General features: G+C 38.3%; 1 protein-coding gene across 1 annotated transcript in view; it reads left to right on the plus strand.

The window, feature by feature from the left end:
* Nucleotides 1-19,769, plus strand: part of cdkal1 (CDK5 regulatory subunit associated protein 1-like 1) — a 182,517-nt gene that overhangs the window by 149,991 nt on the left and 12,757 nt on the right. The window contains exons 13-14 of the mRNA XM_088306867.1: nt 14,009-14,092; nt 17,565-17,729. Of these exons, the coding sequence (XP_088162993.1) occupies nt 14,009-14,092; nt 17,565-17,729 (249 nt within the window). The remainder of the gene's footprint in view (nt 1-14,008; nt 14,093-17,564; nt 17,730-19,769) is intronic.

Raw genomic sequence — 19,769 nt, forward strand, 5'->3', positions numbered from 1 at the left:
AAAACGTGGGGTCATTAAAATTTAATGAACTGTTGCTCCAAATGAAATGGTGCACTGTTTTTGCACCTGTCCTTTTCTTCCTGACATCACTTCTTTAGAATTCAATAAACTATTATTCTTCCAAGTCTGACAGAAAATGTAGCCACACCATCATTGATTCCATTTTCTTTTTCTATTACAGCCTCTCCTGCATGTATTTCTCCCTTTTTCTCTATTTCTTTGTCTGTCTTTGTTTCCTGTTCACTGTAGCTCATCTCTGAGTGTTGATATATAAGAGCCTAGACTTGTTGAAGCAGCTTGTTTGAAGTCCTGCCAGTGAGGGGGAAAAAAGTGGACTTCACGCTCTTTAAAACAGCAAAGCAGCATCAGAGATTTTCTCTTTTCTTTGACAAGAGCAGCTTAGTTTTTCATCCTTGGTTGTATTTCATGCCATCAGAAAGGTAAAGAAAGGTGAATGAGTGCAGATGCGGCTCAGACTCACCTTTTGTCATATTCAGTCTTTCAGGGTGCCATGCGTACAATGCCGCAATTAACAACACCGTTATCTGATGTGAGTTTCTTTAAAATGACGTGTGCACCGACACGTATGAAAATGAGGAGTGGAATTTCTCATTAGTAGTCTTCCACTCTTGAACAATTTTAATCCTATAATTTGCAGCACTAACAAAGTGTGGTTTGACATTAATATATATATATATATATATATATATATATATTTTTTTTTTTTTTTTACGAAAAACAGAACTTGTCAAATAAAACAGTTCTATTTTTGTTTCCCCGCCCCATGTTTGCATCCACTTGAGCTGCTTTCTTTCATCACGTATTCCCTGATCATTCACACCAGGGTTCCATTATCTTTAAAACTGGATTAGTCTCCATCAGTTTACTCTTTTATTACATATTTGGCATTACCATTTCAAATACACTTGGTTAATTCGGAAAAATGGACTACCAAAAGGGAAGCAGGCTCATCTGGAAGTTTCTTTCTGTTCATCATTTTCTCTTTTTTTTTGTCACTTCCCTCTCATCTACTGTATTGCTGTCATGCTGTTAACATGAGTGCGTCCATTAAAAGGTAAGAGCAGCAGCCCGCAGGCTTTTCAGACAATGTGATGACATGCGGCTCATGCTGAATGAAAGAAGTGGAGATCAAAGTACTTCAATGACCACCTGTGTGTGTGTCCATGTAGCACTTGTGTGTGCAATATCCGCAGTTCATTCATTTGGAGCAAAGTTGTAATCATATCACTTATTTAGTACAGTATTATCTGATGATATTTTCCTCATAGCTGTTTTTTCCCCTTTCAGCTGACATCAAGCAGATTTCTAGACTGAATCTAAATGTGGTGATGTTTTTCTTAAAATTAAAGAGTTCCCAAGACACTTGGCCCATTTTCCCATATACAATATAGGCATGCAGTATACATATCGTTGACCGCACACTTTTTTCTTAGCCATCTTTTTCTTAACTTTTACCTTGCACAGTGAGAGAGTGATATGACAAATGAAAAAAAAAACAGTTGCGGGTAAATGTGTTGTTCCACCTTGAGGAGTAAAGTTTACATAAACAATTCACGTCTGAAAATATCCGATCATATATTGTGAATGGTAACGCACTTTCCTGACTATAAAAAAATTCTGTTGAAAGTCCAAGTCAGCATTCCTCCTTGCTTTTGCGTACGCAGTTCGACATCCATACGCGGAGGCACCCTACAAGGCCACATTGTAATTGCGTCGTTTGAAGAGTGTTTTTTGATTAAGACAAAACGTGCGCTGATAGAAAGTCCTTAAGTTAACGTTGGACTAAAACACACGCTAGAATTAATTTGCCATCTCGAGGGTAAACAGTGTGGTGTGTCGAATAGGTGTGTAGCAGCATCACCTGAATGTCAGAAACGGCACCGTGACAACATTGGGAACTTGGAAACGCACTGGGGCGTTCTGCACATGAATTGCTTATATTCGATTATAAATTTTAAAGATCGAGAAAAGCCAAAATCGAAATAACGATTGCATTTCAATTAATCATCCAGCTCTAGCTAATCCTGAGGTCAAGTCAGACTGAGAGTGAATATTTTTTACAATGAACATTTGTACACCATAAAGGTGAAATAATCAAAGAAACAACAGGAAACTAAAGAACAATTTATTATTTTGAAATCTCAATTTATTCTTTCCTCTCTTGCACACTAGAAATGGTGCGGTCTAGTTTACGTCATACTTTACTGAACTATGAAACTTCATAAATTGATGCTTTTGTAAACACAAGACCCTCATATAACATTGCCAGCATGGCCAAAGGACAGTGGCCTCCACGAGTTGAGATGTCGGGGATGTGTTGCCGCTGTGCATGTTATTCTTTGAGCCAAGAAGATAATCCAAGTTGTTTATATGCCTCATGTGTTAGTTTATAACATTTTCTGCCAAGTGCGGATCAAACTATGGAGGGCTTCAGAAGGACAGAGGCTAGTTTGTTAATCTAATGTTGCATGAATTCATTTCCACATTGCGCTGACCTGTTTCTGGCTATAGGCCCATTGACATTAATGCGTGACGGCTTATGCTCATTAGGAAGCAAATGTATAGAGCTGGCGAAACCGCCATCAGCTGTTGTCGGCCACGTAGGCCACATTCACCACAGGCTAATATGCCAGTTTATATGTTCTATTCTGTGGCCTATATCATATGTGAGAAGATGGAAACAATGGATTCACTGAGACAAACAAGGTCATGACATCCTCACAGCATATTAAAAGCTCACGATGACAGCTTGAGCCTTTTTTTTATTTGTTGGTTATTACGTTTACTTGCATATGAACCTTATACAAAATTGCTCTGTCTGGAATGAGTCATGATTTTATATACATATTTTATTTGTGTGTATGTGTGTGTGTATATATATATATATATATATATATATATATATATATATATATAATTTAAAATATGTTTAATGGCAATATTGTAAGTTAAACTCAGTTTTCATAAAATATTGTCCCTTATTAGCGGGCCATCTTTAGCACATCATCTTAGAACAAATATTGTGAATAATCAACACTTAACTTTGTTTAAATGCCATTACGCATGTTTATTAAACCGCTTTTCATATTGGCAACATGTTCATTAGCCATGTTTTCTTTTCAAATTCTAACAAATAGTGCAGGGAGCTCAAGTTCACAATTAAAAGTTTTCTCCAGTAAATGAAGCTTTCCAAAATGTTAGTATTACTGAAATGTTAACGTTTCACTTAGCTTTGTTTTTAAATTGAAAGAAAAAGGAGTCGTTCCCAGGCTCAGTCATCTCTTGATGCGTCAAATACTAATAATCTTGCAGATTGTAAAGGCCACCGCTGATATTGTGTATGCCAAAATATTGGTGCTGATTGCCGTGACCAGTCAGTCCACGCTTAATCCACCTGTTACATTCGTGTGACCAATGGATTGAGCATAAATCCATTAGTCATGCCTGGAGAGTGAAGCACACGGCTAATGTACAGTAATTGAGCAGCAAATGTATTGTTGCCATTATGGAGGCTATGTATATTTAACAACTGAGCTAACCCAATATATCGCACGTTTGAATAACATAAATAATAAAGGGTTACATCGTACCGTAGACGTTTTTAGAACACTTTACCATGTAACTTTGATTCGAGCTCCCAGTCTTGCTTCATTGAGATTTGCTGAGCGCTGATGGTTTGCTTTTTGTCTTGTCTGCCTGTTGCTTTGAAAGGCACAGCTGCACATCCGCCGTCTGATTACTACCTGCTCCCTTTGATGAATGTTTGCCATTTGTGGGTGTGTGCTCCCTGAGTCAGTTTGAACCACAAGATGGCCCACCTCCTCCCCCAGGATAAATCAATCAACACCATTGAATTGCTAATATCAACCCCATTCGAGAGCTGCGTGCCCCGTAAAGTCGCATCTTGCTGAATCCAGTAAGACTTTTACTGAGGTGAATTTGTCTGTTTAGATTTTTGCATCGTAGATTTAGGTGCTATTTTCCATTTTCATGTCGTGAAAGAAGTGTTGCGTTCCGTGTCACCGGTTGACTTCCAAATTCCTTTTAAAAAACATATATACTGTATTTATAACATGATTTAAAATTAATTGTAGTCTAAAACTGCCATCATCATAAACCTTTTTTTTTCTTAGTGAAAAGCATTTTAAGTAACATTTTAAGTAACACAAAGGTAAACTACTCCTGCACGAACTAGTATTTCACCATTACTAATTTTCGCTCCATGTTCTTTACATGAGCTTATACATGCTATAATTAATTTTGTTTATAAAAATGATTCTAATTAATTGTAATGCTCAGAGAATAAATAAAACACTTTTGTGGTCTTTGACCTTGGAGGTTTCCACTACCTATTGACTTACCGACAAATATTCCGAAATCATTACAATTGACAATCTCATCTCAGCTGTTTACATGTTACGTGATCTAACCCGAGCTGATGTTTACGTGTTCTACTACGTTTAATCAGAGACGCCGTTTACTTGGGAGATGCACACATCGATTGAAACATCACATGATTTTAGACACACAGACATACTGCTCATATAACTGTATTATAACTGAATTTCACAGAATTTTTCATGCATTTTTTTTTATAATTAAATATTTTTTGCTCATTTTGTCTCTTAAGTGAACAAAGATGATGCAACCACAATCATTTACTTTTGTGAACTGTTAAAATGTCTGGTTGGGGCTCAATGTGAGTGCAGACTTTAATATGCACAACTGGCTCTGGCAACGTGCCTGTACCGTTTTAATCTATGACAGCGTAATAAATGCACTTTTTTTGGAAAGAAATTTACTATTATTTACAATGTGATTTTTGCTCATCAAGATAGTTGAGGATTAGATCATCGATTACTTAATATAATGATTAATTGTTGTACCTCAAATAGCAATCCAAGGTATGATCCCAATTTGAATGATGCGGTATGTGGAAAACCAAGTAAGATGTTTTTTGTGTCCCCCCCCCCCCCCCCCCATTTGAAAAATGATTTGGAAAATGTGATGAAATGTGATCATGTACGTCCAACCGGTTCCGTCCACATGTTGACACATATATGGAAGCCGAGATGTCATGCTGTAGTAGGCACATTTTCCATACATTGGCCAGTAAGCATTCTTACACACCAGTATGGCTTTATCTTTTTGTCCCCCTGTGGCAAGTGAACAGCCATGACACATTAATCTCTTCTTAGGCCTGAGTGAGTGCGATATACTATCCATTTGCATTTATGTGGCACCAGTTCATTTTCAATGAATTGATTTAATTTTTACATACACTGTAATTATTATTCTGAAAACCTTTCTTTTTTTTTAGCTTCTAAACCTTTTCAGATTCTACATTTTTCACAAATTGATGATTCTTTGTAATGCAAGGACAGTAAGATGAGCATTAGTCTTGCTACAGACCAAAAAAAATCCAAAACGGGACGAAGTCAAACATGGGCCAGAAACATAGAAGCTTCTCAATGAATAGTTTTAGCTAACCCAACATATTAAAAAATAAAAAACTCCAAGTGTGGCCTCTGAATTTTGGCTGTATTGATTTCGATATCAACATTTGAATAAGCCAGACTGAGGCACCATTAGTGTAAGTTTAATATTTTGACAATTTCAGCACTGCTCTGCCTCTGAAAAAATACATAAACTATCTTGGCATCATCAATGTGATTAATTCCTGACTGTATATTCAATGTGTTGTGTTTGATCTTAAGGCAGGCGTGTTGTATATGTTTGTGCCTCCAGCTAGTTTGGGATTCGTAGACAATTAGGGTTAAACTTGCAGCCGAGCGGGCAACAACCAAATCATGTTGTGAATTTGTAACACACTCAGACAAATCTATTCACATTTTTTAATTAATACATTTGGGGAAAGAAAACGCGTATAATGCATCATATGCATAGTAACAACTTGATTTATTTAACAATAAGCAATTCAATCCAAACTTTTCAACAGCAAGTGGAAGGAAACCACAACTCATGTCGAAGGAACAAAAATAAAAAATGTTTTTGCTCTTCCAATAATTAATTCCGAGCCATTTGCCGTAGGCAATCTAACATTTATGCTGTATTCTTCTGACACGATAACAATCTCGATGCATTTTCTTGCTGACCTGGCTAGAATGTCCGTAATGTCTCTCTGCATACATTACGATTGTCACCCCAAGCCTAGCATCTCCCTACAGGGAACTGTATTATGTGGGCTTCCCATACTCTCTGACCTGTAGCGCACACGTGCTGCGTTATCAGGGCTTTTCAACCTAATGTTCTCTACACATTGCACAATTTCTAAACCAATAAAATCCCTCCGGCTCTGCACTTGGTTCTAAAACTTTTTCCTTTTCCTAAACTTGGATTGCTAGGGAAAATAGACCTAAGATCTAAGTTTGAATACCTGCCCTCCTTCCATGGGTGGAAATAAATCCAGAACCTCTGCACTTTGAGTCAAATGGGCTCACACCATTGTCATCATGCTCTTCTGCAGTAAATTAATCGTTAAAAATGAAACATAGCAAAAAGAGCTCCATACGAAGGTTATTATTTGGCAAATTCAACTTTTTTTTCCAGACCGATACCAGTACGAGTATTCACCCTTTGTGTACTCGTCGATACATGTCCTACCGAGACTGCTTGTATTTATGATACATAAAATTGCATTTAACTCGAAACAAAACTCCTTTCTTTCTGACGAAATTGATGATTTGCAATGTGTCGAACTTCCCAACTATGCTGCCGAAGTCAATTATTCAATGTCACAATTTTTAGTTGCCCTAAGTATCGTATCCATGAGTCCCCAATACCTTCAAATAAGGTTGGTTTTGGTACTTGCCCATCTGTAGTTATTATAGGAAAACTAACAAAATCACCAAAACATTTTTTAACAAAATAGAATTAAAACCATACTGATTTAAAAAAAACTGAAATTACAAGTGTATGTTTATAAAACTACCTAAAACTAATTAAATCACGAAAATGTCCTTTGTTTTCGTCTTTGTGAATTAATATAATTTATGAACCTTATTTTAATCTTGCACTTGATACGGCATAATTTAGAAAAATTAAGACTAATACTAAAACTAATAAAAAATTAACATTTTGGAAAAAATGAAGAAAAAAAACTAACAAATGTGATCTTGAAACAAAATAAAACTAACTCGTTGAAAAAAAAAAAGTCAAACTAAATTAAAAACTAACTATAATGCAAAATCCAAATTAAAATGCATACCAATATTATTAAAACATGCAAAACTTTCTGAAATGATTGCCTGGCATATTGAATGCTTGCCTGGCATATTAACAGGGGTGTTTAGACTTAATATATCCACCGTATCTAGTGTTATTGCATCAATGAAGTAAACAAAATAAAGATTTTCCTGGCAAGTATGTCATCTCTCTCATTACATTTTCAATCCAGATTGCAGTTTGTTAAAAAACAGCAGAAGGGGAACAGCAATAGGGTATGCATCAAAGATGATGTGCATGCTTTTAACCCAATCAAACATTAGGACGACGAGAGCCTTGCCTTATCCAAGAGCCGCCAGGATGGCCTCATAACCCAGAGGTTTCCCCCCCCACCCCCTTCCCTTATCGAAACACATACATACTGCATGTAATCTCTCCTACTAAGAAGACAACTAGGGGGCTCGCCTCCAATTGTAATCAGACATGCTTGCTAGATTGGCTTTCCTCTGCATGTATGATTTTCTGTCTTCAGGTGGGGCCTCCAGTAATCATAATCATACTCGTAGCGCCAAGGCATTATTTTCAGCCTCAATTATAGATTAATGTGGATGTATAGTTGTGTGCATTACACGTTCACTTACATATTCTGCCAATCGTTGTCCCGCAGACACACACTCAGTCCAAGGCCTCCAGGCCCACACACACGTAATGGACAATCAGCCCGACAATCACAGCCTACCTCTGATTGATGCAGCAGTTGCAAACATATAGGCGCTGTAATGCCAGAGGCGGGTTCCCCACAAGCTTTGCACACAATCACATAGACGCACTTTCACACTATCATGCAATGAATAAATAAAAAGTGTATGTTGTTTTTTTGTTTTTTTTTCCCTTCAAATTATTGAACAGCGCCTGCATATTTCTTGCTTAAACCAGTCATGTAGAGAGGTAAGTAATTTATGCTAGAACCTTATAGAACAGAATAAAATCGCAATTTTCCACTGCTCATTACGAGCTCGGTTCGACTTGCCTCACTTCGGGAAATTCTGTTTCCCCCCCCCCAAAATAGTGATGGGGCAAACTGTTTAAAAAATAAATAAATAAAATCTTGGCTGAATAAGACTTTTATTAATTTATCTCTCCATATGGTAGCCTATTGTGGGCTCAATGTTTATGGAAATCTTACTTTTCTAATGTTTTAAGCAATTTATTATTTTTTCACAGTTTTAACAATTTATGAAGCTGAAAATTAAGAACAATTAATGTAATGTAGTCTGTATATATTTGTTTTTTTTTTAAACTTTAATTATTGTTCTTTGGTTTCAGTGGGGTGAACTCGTCCCATCTTGCGGTATATTTCGCGGTTTTATACACAAAGTCCTCAATTCACAAACAAGTTCCATTCCTATGCTGGCGATGTAACCTGAATTTCCTTTTCCTCAATCGGAATTAACCCTTTTGTTTTCCCTAAATTTCTAAATACATATCCAAATATGTACGTTTTATATTTCATATTAATAAAACAAAATTAATCAGAATGAAAAAATATGATACCGTACTAATCGACACTGCTAAGTAGTGGGGCCGTCATGTGAAAAAGGTTTTGTGTAAGCGTTCACATTACATTGCAACTGCGATTTTGCTTATTGGTCCCTAGTGACCCGTAGAAGACATCACGTCACTCACAACATAGTGATCATGCAAGTAAAGTCCAGGAATTTCTACACAGGACCGATTCGATAGGAAGGAGAAATACAGTCTTTGGCGGTAATGATGAGGCAAGGCTTTTTGATCTCATTTCATGGAGACGTCACGTCATTGCTGTGCGTAAAAAAGGAGTGGCTGAATTATGACTATCACCATAAATGTCCACTTCATGCTTCATATTTCAAGTGGGATTAAATTAGAGTAAAATATAAAGTCAATACTGTTACTCAAAACAACTTTGTAGATTTCAGCTGCCAGCAGTCTCCCTCCGCCCTCACGGAGCGCATTTTGAGCTTTGGATGACGTCAATGACAAATACATACAACCCTTACGTATCCAATCTAGGACCACATGAAAGTGGCATAAATCAGATTTGAAAAAATTGTAATTAAGCCGTTCAGATTGTCTTTGATGTAAAAAAAAAAAAAAGGTACAGGCCAAAACAATTCGATCTGGGTGGCATTTTCCTGCATTTTGAACCTAAAATGTCGGATGAGGCACATCCGACATAGTCAAAACGTCACAAGTCGAGTACATCGTAACCTGAGGACTTTCTGTATTTCGTAAAACAGTAAGGTGAAATAAAAGCAATGTATTTCAACGTTAATATAAATAAAAAGCTTTAGCAAATGTTACCATTCTTTCAAATTTGCTTCTTTTATTTTCATGTTGTTTATTCTAGCATTTAAGAAACAAAATGGCTCCATATATGCACACGTGAGGACATCTGACAAATTCGAAAAATCCCCCCTTGTGAAGTAACGTTTTACATAATATTTCCTCAGGAGTAAGTGTAAATTCATAAATCTATTATCCTCATACCTGATAATAGTAAATGTGAAAACAAAACAATATGGGGTATTGATATTAACTACGAGTGATTCCACTGAGAAAAAAAATATTCATTAAAACAAAAAAAGCTAAAATGTAAATAAAAAATTAGCCTGAAATGGAGTAAGCTGAACATTAGTCTCTTTGTCTTGTGTCTTTGGAACTTATCTTTTCACTGAAAATTCTAGATTTGATTCTGTTATTCAAACTCATTTTGTGAGGGTCTATCACACTTCCTCGTATTCACTTGAGTTTACTTCTTTCACCAGATTTCTCTGTACTCTATGTCTCTCCATGCGTGTTTTGTTTTGTTAACAAAAGTAATTTGACATCTATAGTTTCACATGTTCAAACACAAACAGTATGTTATCGACTCCCTTGCACTGCTTTCTCTCTTCTGCGGCCTTCTTTCAGCAGGCTCATTAAAAGCGAGCCAATATTTTGCCTCTTCACAATGACTGTTAAACTCTGCCTATAAGGAGCCTGACAGGGCTGACTTTGAGGGGCGCTGCAGATTTGTGCGCGGGGCTGTTGATTTTTATGGATACAATAAATTTGCATTGGTTTGACAAGAGGAAGGCCAATCAAATTCCGCGCTGTTCGCTGGGATTGTGTGAGCGTTACCATGTTACAACAACAGACTGCACAGAAGTGTGCAAAGGAGCGATAAGGACGAGATAATGAATTCACCTGATGGGTCAGACAGAATTATCCATTGGTGGAGGGGCTCAATCTTTTTTCAAGTCGTACAAGAGATTAAAAAAAAAAAAAAAAAAAAGAGTGATAAGAGTCAAACAAGATGATTTAAAAAAGTGATAAGAGTCAAACAAGATTTAAAAAAAAAAAAAGAGTGGTAAGAGGGCAGTGTAATATTGTAATAAATGTACAAAGTATCTATAAATACTATGTTCAGAAGTGTTACATTGCATGCGATACTGTTAGAGCCCCTCACTCCCATGTCCGACATAAATTGATTGCAGCAGTCCAGCTGCCATTCGGTGTGGTTTGTCGTCTTCTGTTTGCGTGGCTTAAAAAGCCAACAAGGTGGCAAGGGATTTTGAATGCTGTTTGAGTGACTTGCTGCTTTATTTATGACACAGATAAAAACATTGATTACAAATTCAAAGCCACGGTGCCGTCATTACCCATGTTATGATGTGGATTAATTAGCAATTAAACTCATGATCCCATAAATCTGTTGCGGATCTGCCATGTACCATGGGATGTCGTCCTCTGGATGTTGATGTAAATTAAAACTCGCTGTGCAAAGACATGCTATTTGGTGGCCCGCGATTCAACTGATTGGGTAAACACAAATCTGAATATGGTCGGTCTGTCGCAGAAAGTGCAGAAGAGGGTAACTTCAATTATCACTGTAATTGACACGGGAAGCTCACCAACTTTTGATTTGCTGCAAACATATTTCCATACATGTCATTGTGGATGCGGGGGATCTGTTCATGCATGATAATGCTGTTCGCACGTCCACTAAGCCAAGATCATTCCTTCTTGCTGCTTACTTAGGTGGGGATTGAATATCATCAAGGCAAGGCGGATGCACGCTCACACGCATCATGGACATCTCAGTCTGAGGTCAACCACCACATATTTCAATTTTAGTTTAACACAGACAAAATTAAAAATAGTCACCCACTACTCATCTGGGTTGTATAAAAATATAAATGTTTTTGCCTGATGGTAACAATACTATGTGACAATAAACACTTTAAGTCAACAAGAATCTTCAAATGTTGCCATAAGACACCAAAGTTCTGCGTCTCATGAGCTCAGGATGTGAAGTCCCAAAAAGAAAAGACATCTGCCTCCAATCCAAAATTGCAAAAATCCAAATGTTTGCCTTGCGTTGATCACGTTCAAAGGGTTTGTACCCTCTAAAATTTGCTTTGTTTGCTAAGGTCTGTGATTTATTTCGGCTTTTGGAGCTTGTCAGCATGCTTGTGCAGGTGGCGGCTGTGTTGGAACACGCGCATTGTCGCATTACTGGCTGCCCAGAGATAGAATGACTTAAGCTTAAAGACTCAAAGGGGAAAGTAGGAAGTGAGGGCAGATGTCTGCGGAAATGCAAGTGTTCAGAGCCTGACTTCTAAGGCCTTCGAAGACAGATTGCTTGGAAAGTGATCAGTCAGCTCAGTTTTCAAGTATAGAGCTCAGAACAAACGGTATCGAAATGCAATTTGTGATCACTTGAACTGCAGGACATTCTATACCCTACCATTTAGTTTTTTGCTGCTTAGGTCAGTGGGTGCAATGGCATCCCAAATTGACAAGTTTTGGGGTAAAATCTCTAAGCGACAATACCAGGTGCTCTCTTCTTGCTTTCATGGTTGCAATATTTCAAATAATTCAGTCTTGTTGGCTATATCCTGCATTGAAGTCCTCTCCAAGACTTGTTCTTGTCATACATTTTGGTTATCGTTTTATATTTTCCTTAATTGAGAGGCTTTATTGAAAGCTAAATGAACTGTTCAGGACCTGAGCTCTGAAGTTGGAAACCTCATGACGTTCTCACGTGAGAGTGGCTGAGAATGTTGATTCTGTCAGGTACTCAGTCACTTGCAGCCCAAAGAAATCAATTCGGATGCACGACCTGAAGCTCGACATTTCCCGGGGAATGACTGAGGCAGTTTTTTTCATGGACCTTATGTTTTACCCTTACAAACTTCAGATTAAATTGAAGCTCACCCAGGATGATGGGGACAAATGAAGTCATGTTGTTGGTTTTGTGAAAAAAAATGTCAACCAGGACTTTCTGGCTTTGTGGTTCTCAGATGGGAAAAAAAAGTCTACAGTAATGGGCAAGCAACCACACAGGGTGGGACAAGGTTGATCCGCTACAATCGAAAGGGTCCGCATTTCATGAGTTCTTTCAATTCAATTCACGTCATGGCTAAAACTGACTGAGAAGACTGAAATACGTTGCTCCTCATCTGCACACGACGGTGTGGCTCTGATCCCAAATAGTACAAGTAGTCTACATCTGTTTTTGCCATATGCGCCTTATGCAAGCCTTTGGCCATCTGGGCTGGCTTAATGCCAGTTAAGGAGGCAAAAGAAGACAAATTGAAGCAGTTTTATGATCATGTAACAATAGCCGGGTTTATAAAGAGGCTTTTTTTTTGTCATGCTGAAAGTCATTTGAAATCATTCGAATGACGATCTCTGGTCACCCGTGTGACGTGATCTTTTCCAATCCACCATTTACTGGCTCCACCCTCTTAATCAGATCAGCCATGTTACACGCGAAGATTGACGGAAACGTCACGTGATTTTTCAAGATGTTCATTCATCTATTTGGCACAATGTTCGTGATTGTTTTAAGACTTTTACTAAAGTGACAGCTTCATTAAAAACATGTTACCAGTACGTTAAAACAAGTTGAAAGACGCTGTCATTTTAAAGTCATGTCATTGAGATCATTTTTAATCGGAATGCATGGCTCCATGTAAACTCGGTTATAGAAGTGGATTATCTGCCCAGTTGGGAAGAGACAACCCTCAATACCAAGATGATTCCAAAAATGTACATTTTGTCTGAGGATGCCATCTTAAGAGTCACATAGTAGTTGCTGAATACTTTAATGTGCTTACATTGAACATTTTTGTTGTTGTGACATTCTTTTATATTTTGCGAGGCTGTGCTTTGGCGCAGTTCTCTCACCATTATTTTATTTCTTGACTCTTTCAAGCACACTGAATAGCACAGAAGAAAGAATTGTGCATCGCAAAGCGAAGCGGCCTTGCCTTGATTTGCTGATATACTGAATGGACCTTTTTCTGTATTTAATTTGCAGCCTTGCTTTTTTTTCCCCCCTATTCTCCTTTCATCCATTTTTTTAACCTTTTCTAAGGGTCGTGGATGAATACTGCAGAATATTCTGAAGCGAGCCACCGAAACTGAAGTAGCTCAGGAGCCTTGAGGTTGTAATTAAATGTTGCGTCGCAATGAAAACTGAAGAGCGAAACTTCATGATAAGCACAAACATACGATGTAATCAAGTTATTTTGTGGGCGAAGTTTGAAAGTCTGTAAAATGTGAGCGCAAAATACTATATCAAATGTTTTGGTGCCGTTCAGTCAAACCAATGGCAAGAATGTTCAAGACGAGGAAAATATGCTGGAATAAAAACAAGACAACATGAGTCAATACCTAAAATGAACAATTTGTCATCCTGTCTGCTTTATTTTTCATATTATTGATTTTTCTTGAGAGGACAATTCATGAAATTTTTTATGTTTGTGTTTAGATTGGGGAGCGACAACATGTGTTGGTGACAGAAGAGTCCTTTGATTGCCAATATTATGTGGCTCACAACAAGTTCTATGAGCAGGTAAGACATATTCAATAATTAAAAAAATATATATTGAAAAGATCAAACGTAACAAGGTAAGTAAGCTTTATTTACGGAATGTCTTTAGTGGCGGATGGCGAAAGCTTCACTTCAGTGCAAGTGATACTGTAAAGTGAGTGAGCTGGAACTCATTATTGGTATTATTTTTCTCATATTGCATATATTTCATATTTCATTCATGTTGCCAATTCAGATCTTCCTAGTTTTCATGCTTAACAAATCAGATGCGGGGCTTTACGCTGCATGTTACATGAGTTTTCGCAGGAAGGTGCCACTAGCTTAAGCTCATTTCCCAAATAAAGTAGGTTAGCTGGAATATTACACTCTCACAAACGTGCACCCGCACCCTGCGGTGGTCATAAGAGCGTTTGGCAGAAATGCTTTTTCTCCCCCCTCTCCCATTCCAATGTACGAACATTAGCCGTAAGACATGAACATTCCATCCAACGCACACAGCTGTTCATCGAACGTGGCTTCAAAGAACCTCTCTGAACCTGTGAAAAATTAACTTTAAAACATCTTCAAATAAATCAATTTCCTCCGCGCTTTAACTATCATCAGAAACATGTTTGAAGTTATGCTTTTTATTAGCAGGGAGGGCAGCGGATGGCAATATTTTTTCGCCCCCCTCCCCTTCCCTTCCTCGCCCCCTCCCTACTGCTCTCTCCTGACGGCCCCGCTGCACCTACTGTACTTCTGCACGCTATGAACTCAGGTTGCGAGTTTGACTCACTTCATGCATGTGTTGTGCGATTGCACACTTCACGCAGGTGCACGTGTGCTCATGCGGGCGTGCGTGCGTGCCATATGTATGCATTGATTCTTCAGGAACAAGGGTTTCCTGTGGTTGAGAGAGCCTTGTAAAAATCAATCATTTCATTTGTACGGATTTCAAATGCATGTTTCCAATTAGAAATAATAGTAATTGATTTCATCAATTCTACTTGGCAAGATCACATGACCTCTAAATACAGTCAGACTTTGTCTTAAGAATGCCCCAATGGGCAAGTTTTTTAGTTCATTGCTGATTTTTAACAGACCTTTAAAAAAAAAAAAAATCACTTCAACAAATATTTGCACAAAACCACATACTATAATTATTGGCAGCGTAAAGTGGGCTGTCTTTTTTTCTCCTCCATAATGTCCTCTTTCATTTGGTTGTACAAAGGACTGCATGGATGTTTGGATCACTTTGAATTCATACAAATGTGTGAGTTTGTGTGCAATTGTGCATCATCTTAGACTCATTTAATAATGTTAGCTATTATTTAGTAAATTAAAAATTGCATGAGTTGAAAAACAACGTTTGTTGAGCCACTTTTGAAAAATCTCTCAAAGTGAATGAATACTGAAAATAATTATAATTTTTGTCTTTTTGTCAATCGCTCATCCACTTTTATATCAGCTTTGCTTCTGAGTGGCGTTAACTTTTGCGTTTGTAAATGCTTTTAGATGTTTGCTTGTGTGAAATGAGCTCAATAAATTAAGCGGCCCATTTTGCCTGAAGAATAACATTTATATTTCAGAAATAACGTGCCTATGAACCGATGGGACACATACAAACCAAACTGAGACAGTCAAACGGAACTATTTAAACAGTTTTCAGAAGCCATTCAGCCCATAGTGTGTATATACGCCTGAGTGCCAAGTCAGCCAGCAGCGAGCAAGGTGACTGGCAGGAGCTCAACGTGATTGAATGTGGATGACACATTTGAACAAACACGCGGGTAAATGGGCCTTTATTGAAACTGGGAAAAAATAAAATGCATGTCCATTATATCAATTGAATGATAATTTCATATAGTTGTAAAGCTATTGTGAGAGGCCTATACACGCCTTTACATACTGGGGTGTGTGTGTGTGTGTGTACAGGTAAGGCCACAGCGCTTTCTATATGAGTCAAGATTTGTTATATTTTACTTGTTTTTAGTGTTTTTTTGAAACACTAGTCATTAAAGTTAAGATGTGCTGTAGTTCATGTCGAACACTCATATTCACACACACTGACAATTTAGAGCCGTAGATTGACATGCATTCTTTTTTTGTAATGCGGGAGGAAGCCTGAGTACCCACCCGCAAAAATCATTGCAAGCGCAGAGAGCGCATACAAATTGCGCACAGCAAATTTGGACCAGCAACATCAGAACTTTAAGGCAGATGTGCTTATTTCTTGTTTGCTGTGTTACTTATCATACATTTTAGAAATCAAAGAAGAAATTCCACTGGATTACTCAATCTGTCAACTGGATCATGACTAAAACCACAACTGCTGAGCTTTCAGGAATGGGTACATTGAGGAAGCGAACAAGGAGAGGGCAAGGGTCAGCAAAGTGGAGCGGTGGGCGCAGTGATACGAATGAGGGAGGGTGTTGGGTGGCTTGTCCAAGAGAAGTACGGAAAAGGAGTGTGAACAAATCACTCGGTCTCACTTTAACACCAATCTAACCTGCCAATTATAATGTGCAGCCGCCTCACCTGCATGTGCGAGGAGGTTAACGGGGGCTTACGGTGGGGGTTTTCCAGTGACATAGGACAAGCTCTTTCATCATTTAATCTCCCTTTAATGGACCTCGAATGACCCTCACCTACATGCACAATGTCGCCATCCTCCTCCGCATCCGCTGTTTTTTCACCCCTCTCAGTTTGCTGCCTGCTTGCTCTCGCCACCGCACACGAACACACACACACACTCACGCTTACGCTCACCCTCTGTGGTGAGCAGCAGGTGTGATGATTAGGCAGGTGTGGTGCTGGCAGGTAGATGCCATGGCCTCCTTTCCCCTGCCTATCATATTCCAGCCACTGGATAAAGACTGACAGATTAGCAGTGAGCCAGGCATAATTGTACCCCCGCAGCGGTAAATGTTCAGCTACATCATTTCTGCTCCTCTGTTATGTGGTGCTTAGCAAATAGCTATCCTGTTCTTGTGTATTGATTGATTGGTTGAAAATGTATGTGCAAGATGATTGCAGTATAGGAAATGCTAAAAAATACTACATTGATATTGCTTTTGACTAAAAAGGGTCATGGGATGCAAGCAAATTAAAGTACATACGCAGTGCTCGAGTTTTAAATTTTTAAATGCTACTGTTTCCGAAACAGCTATTTCCATTTGTTACAATTCAATCTTCATTAAATTTGCAATCACACCATTAGGTTGAATTGAAAATGAAATTAAAAATCAATTTCATCATTGTAAAGAATCATGAAGGTGTCCGTAGGATTTATTTACTCCATACACTCATAAAAAAAAAAAAAAATCATTTTTGTGGTCTATGTCACCTGATGGAATTATACCTCCTCTGCCCTAAATCTTCCAAGCATGCTTGTTTGGATAGCCTTAATATATATAATATATTAAATAGCTAATATTCATTCAAAGTCAGAAGCAGACAACTGTCCAGAATTGACTTTTAAGATGATCACCATTGATTGAATTCTGTTTTGCAGGTCCTGGTTCCCAAGAGGTTAGAGTTCAATGGGAAAATGATTGAAGTAGACATCTACGAGGCAGGGAAGCACTTCCTGAAAGGACGGCCAGTGGAAGACACGAAACCTTTCACTCCCTCCATTGCTGCCCCACTTCAAAAAGGAGAAGTGTCTGGCCTGATGCAGGTAAACACATTCATGCACAATAGAAATGGCTTTTAAACGATAAAATGTTAGTTTACATTTTTGTACATACTTCTTTGTCCTTTACCGCGTCTTGTTTTCTGCCTTGAATTTTTGCCTGAATTAAATTGTGTGTCATGAGTAGGACACGAGAGCTTCTGTCGTTTTAGAGATCGTTATGAGATCATGAGTCATTTCAGGTATATAACAGGCTCATGAGTGAGGTGCAAATCAAAACAAATTTGTTTCCCCCACTCAGAAAAAGCAAATGTGTCAGTGATAAGTCATCGGATATAAGCTATGACTGGATAAACTGGCACACATACACGAGCACGTGCACACAGATGGACTTACACACGTGCATGGGCTTGCACAAACACCATGTTAATATATCTCTTTCGGTGCATGTTATTTTTCACTGTGACTAGCTGTAGCTTATAGCTCAGGACATTGAGCCGCAGAGCAGAATATGATACACTTTCTAATTTCACACTCCATCAACCTTTACTGCCAGACAGCCAGAGAAGGAAGGCAGAGAACAGAGGCAAAGGGGTCGCAGCGATCAAGGGAAGAAAAGTCGGGAGAGAAAGTAAAAGGGAAACGGATGGTAGAATGAAATAAGGAATAGTAAGAAGGGATTCACGTTCAGCCGACCAACATGTCACTCTCTGCAATGAGAAGTTCAGTGGTAAAAACCTTTTAAAGTTGCCTCATAAAGGATACACGCCATCCAGCACACACACATCCCCCTCATTAATTTCACCCACATCTACCCTCTTTGAATACACACAGTCTTAGAGTTTTAGCATGTGCATTTTTTGTCATATTTATGTCATTGCGTAGATTTCATATACACTATATATGTATAAAAAAAAAAAAAGCACGCTATTTGGAAAGGAATGCATTGAGGTTACTTTTCAGTATTACATTAACAACTCTGTCATTCGTTTGAATGAAGAGTCCATGTATAGGTTGTGCTTGTATTTTATTTGATGGTGCAAGAAATTACTCCCAGAGTTGTTGTTCGGAATTATACAGCTGCTGTCCACCCTCATAGACATTTCTTGAAAGATATTCTACAGTTGCTCAATAGGAATGCTAAAGGGTAGAAAAATAATATATTATACTTAATAGTCTGTCTTGTGGTGCAGTCCCCAAACATTTTAAACATGCTGTAGTGCAACCCCTGCTTAAGAAACGTGGCCTTGATCAAGGTGTGCTGTCAAATTTTAGACCCATCAGGCCGTCTTTTATTTCTAAAATTCTGGAAAATTGGTGCACATGCAGTAAAAATCTTTCTTGGGTGGACATAATCTCATGGAGGTTTGCCAGTCAGGTTTCAAGATGATGCATTGCATGCAGAGTCTGCCCTGTTACAAGTTTTTAATGATATCCTCCAAGGAAATGACACTGGGACTACGTGTGTCTTGTTTTGTTGGATCTAACTACAGCGTTTGATACAGTGGACACTTCTGGCACATTTACCGCACCAGGTGGGTGTTAGTGGTAGGCTCCTAGAGTGATTCAGATTTTGGCTAAAAGGACTATTTGGTTAACATAGGTTGCGCTTAGTCTGGATCTTCCCTATAGTCATATGGTGTTCCGCAGGGTTCTTTGTTGCGACCCTTGCTGTTTTCACTGTATTTGGTGCCCTCAGGGTCCATCCTTCGAAAAGATAGAATTTCCCTCCACTTCTCTGCAGATGACACTCAAATCTATGTCTCGCTAAGCAAAAAAGACGCTTTCTCCTTAAGACCTCTTTTGTCCTGTCTAGAGTAAATCAAAACCTGGATGTCACTGAATTTCTTAAATTTCAAAAAAAGGTATGGTGTTCGTTCCCAGTGGCCTTTCTACATTCCACCCTGTTGACCTGGGCCCCCCTGGCATCTTATCTGAAACCCACTGTCCCTAACTTGGGTTTTAAATTGAGCAGCAAATTTTTTCCCCATACATTGAAACATTCCACAGTTAGAACGGTTGTTTTAAAAATATTTCTCTTAGTGCCGCTGTAATAAAACTAAAATTTGACAAAATTGTTTACAT

The sequence above is a fragment of the Idiotropiscis lumnitzeri genome, chromosome 10 (genome assembly GCF_059441095.1).
Source record: "Idiotropiscis lumnitzeri isolate Australia: NSW breed Sydney's pygmy pipehorse chromosome 10, RoL_Ilum_1.0, whole genome shotgun sequence".
Classification (NCBI taxonomy): Eukaryota; Metazoa; Chordata; class Actinopteri; order Syngnathiformes; family Syngnathidae; genus Idiotropiscis; species Idiotropiscis lumnitzeri.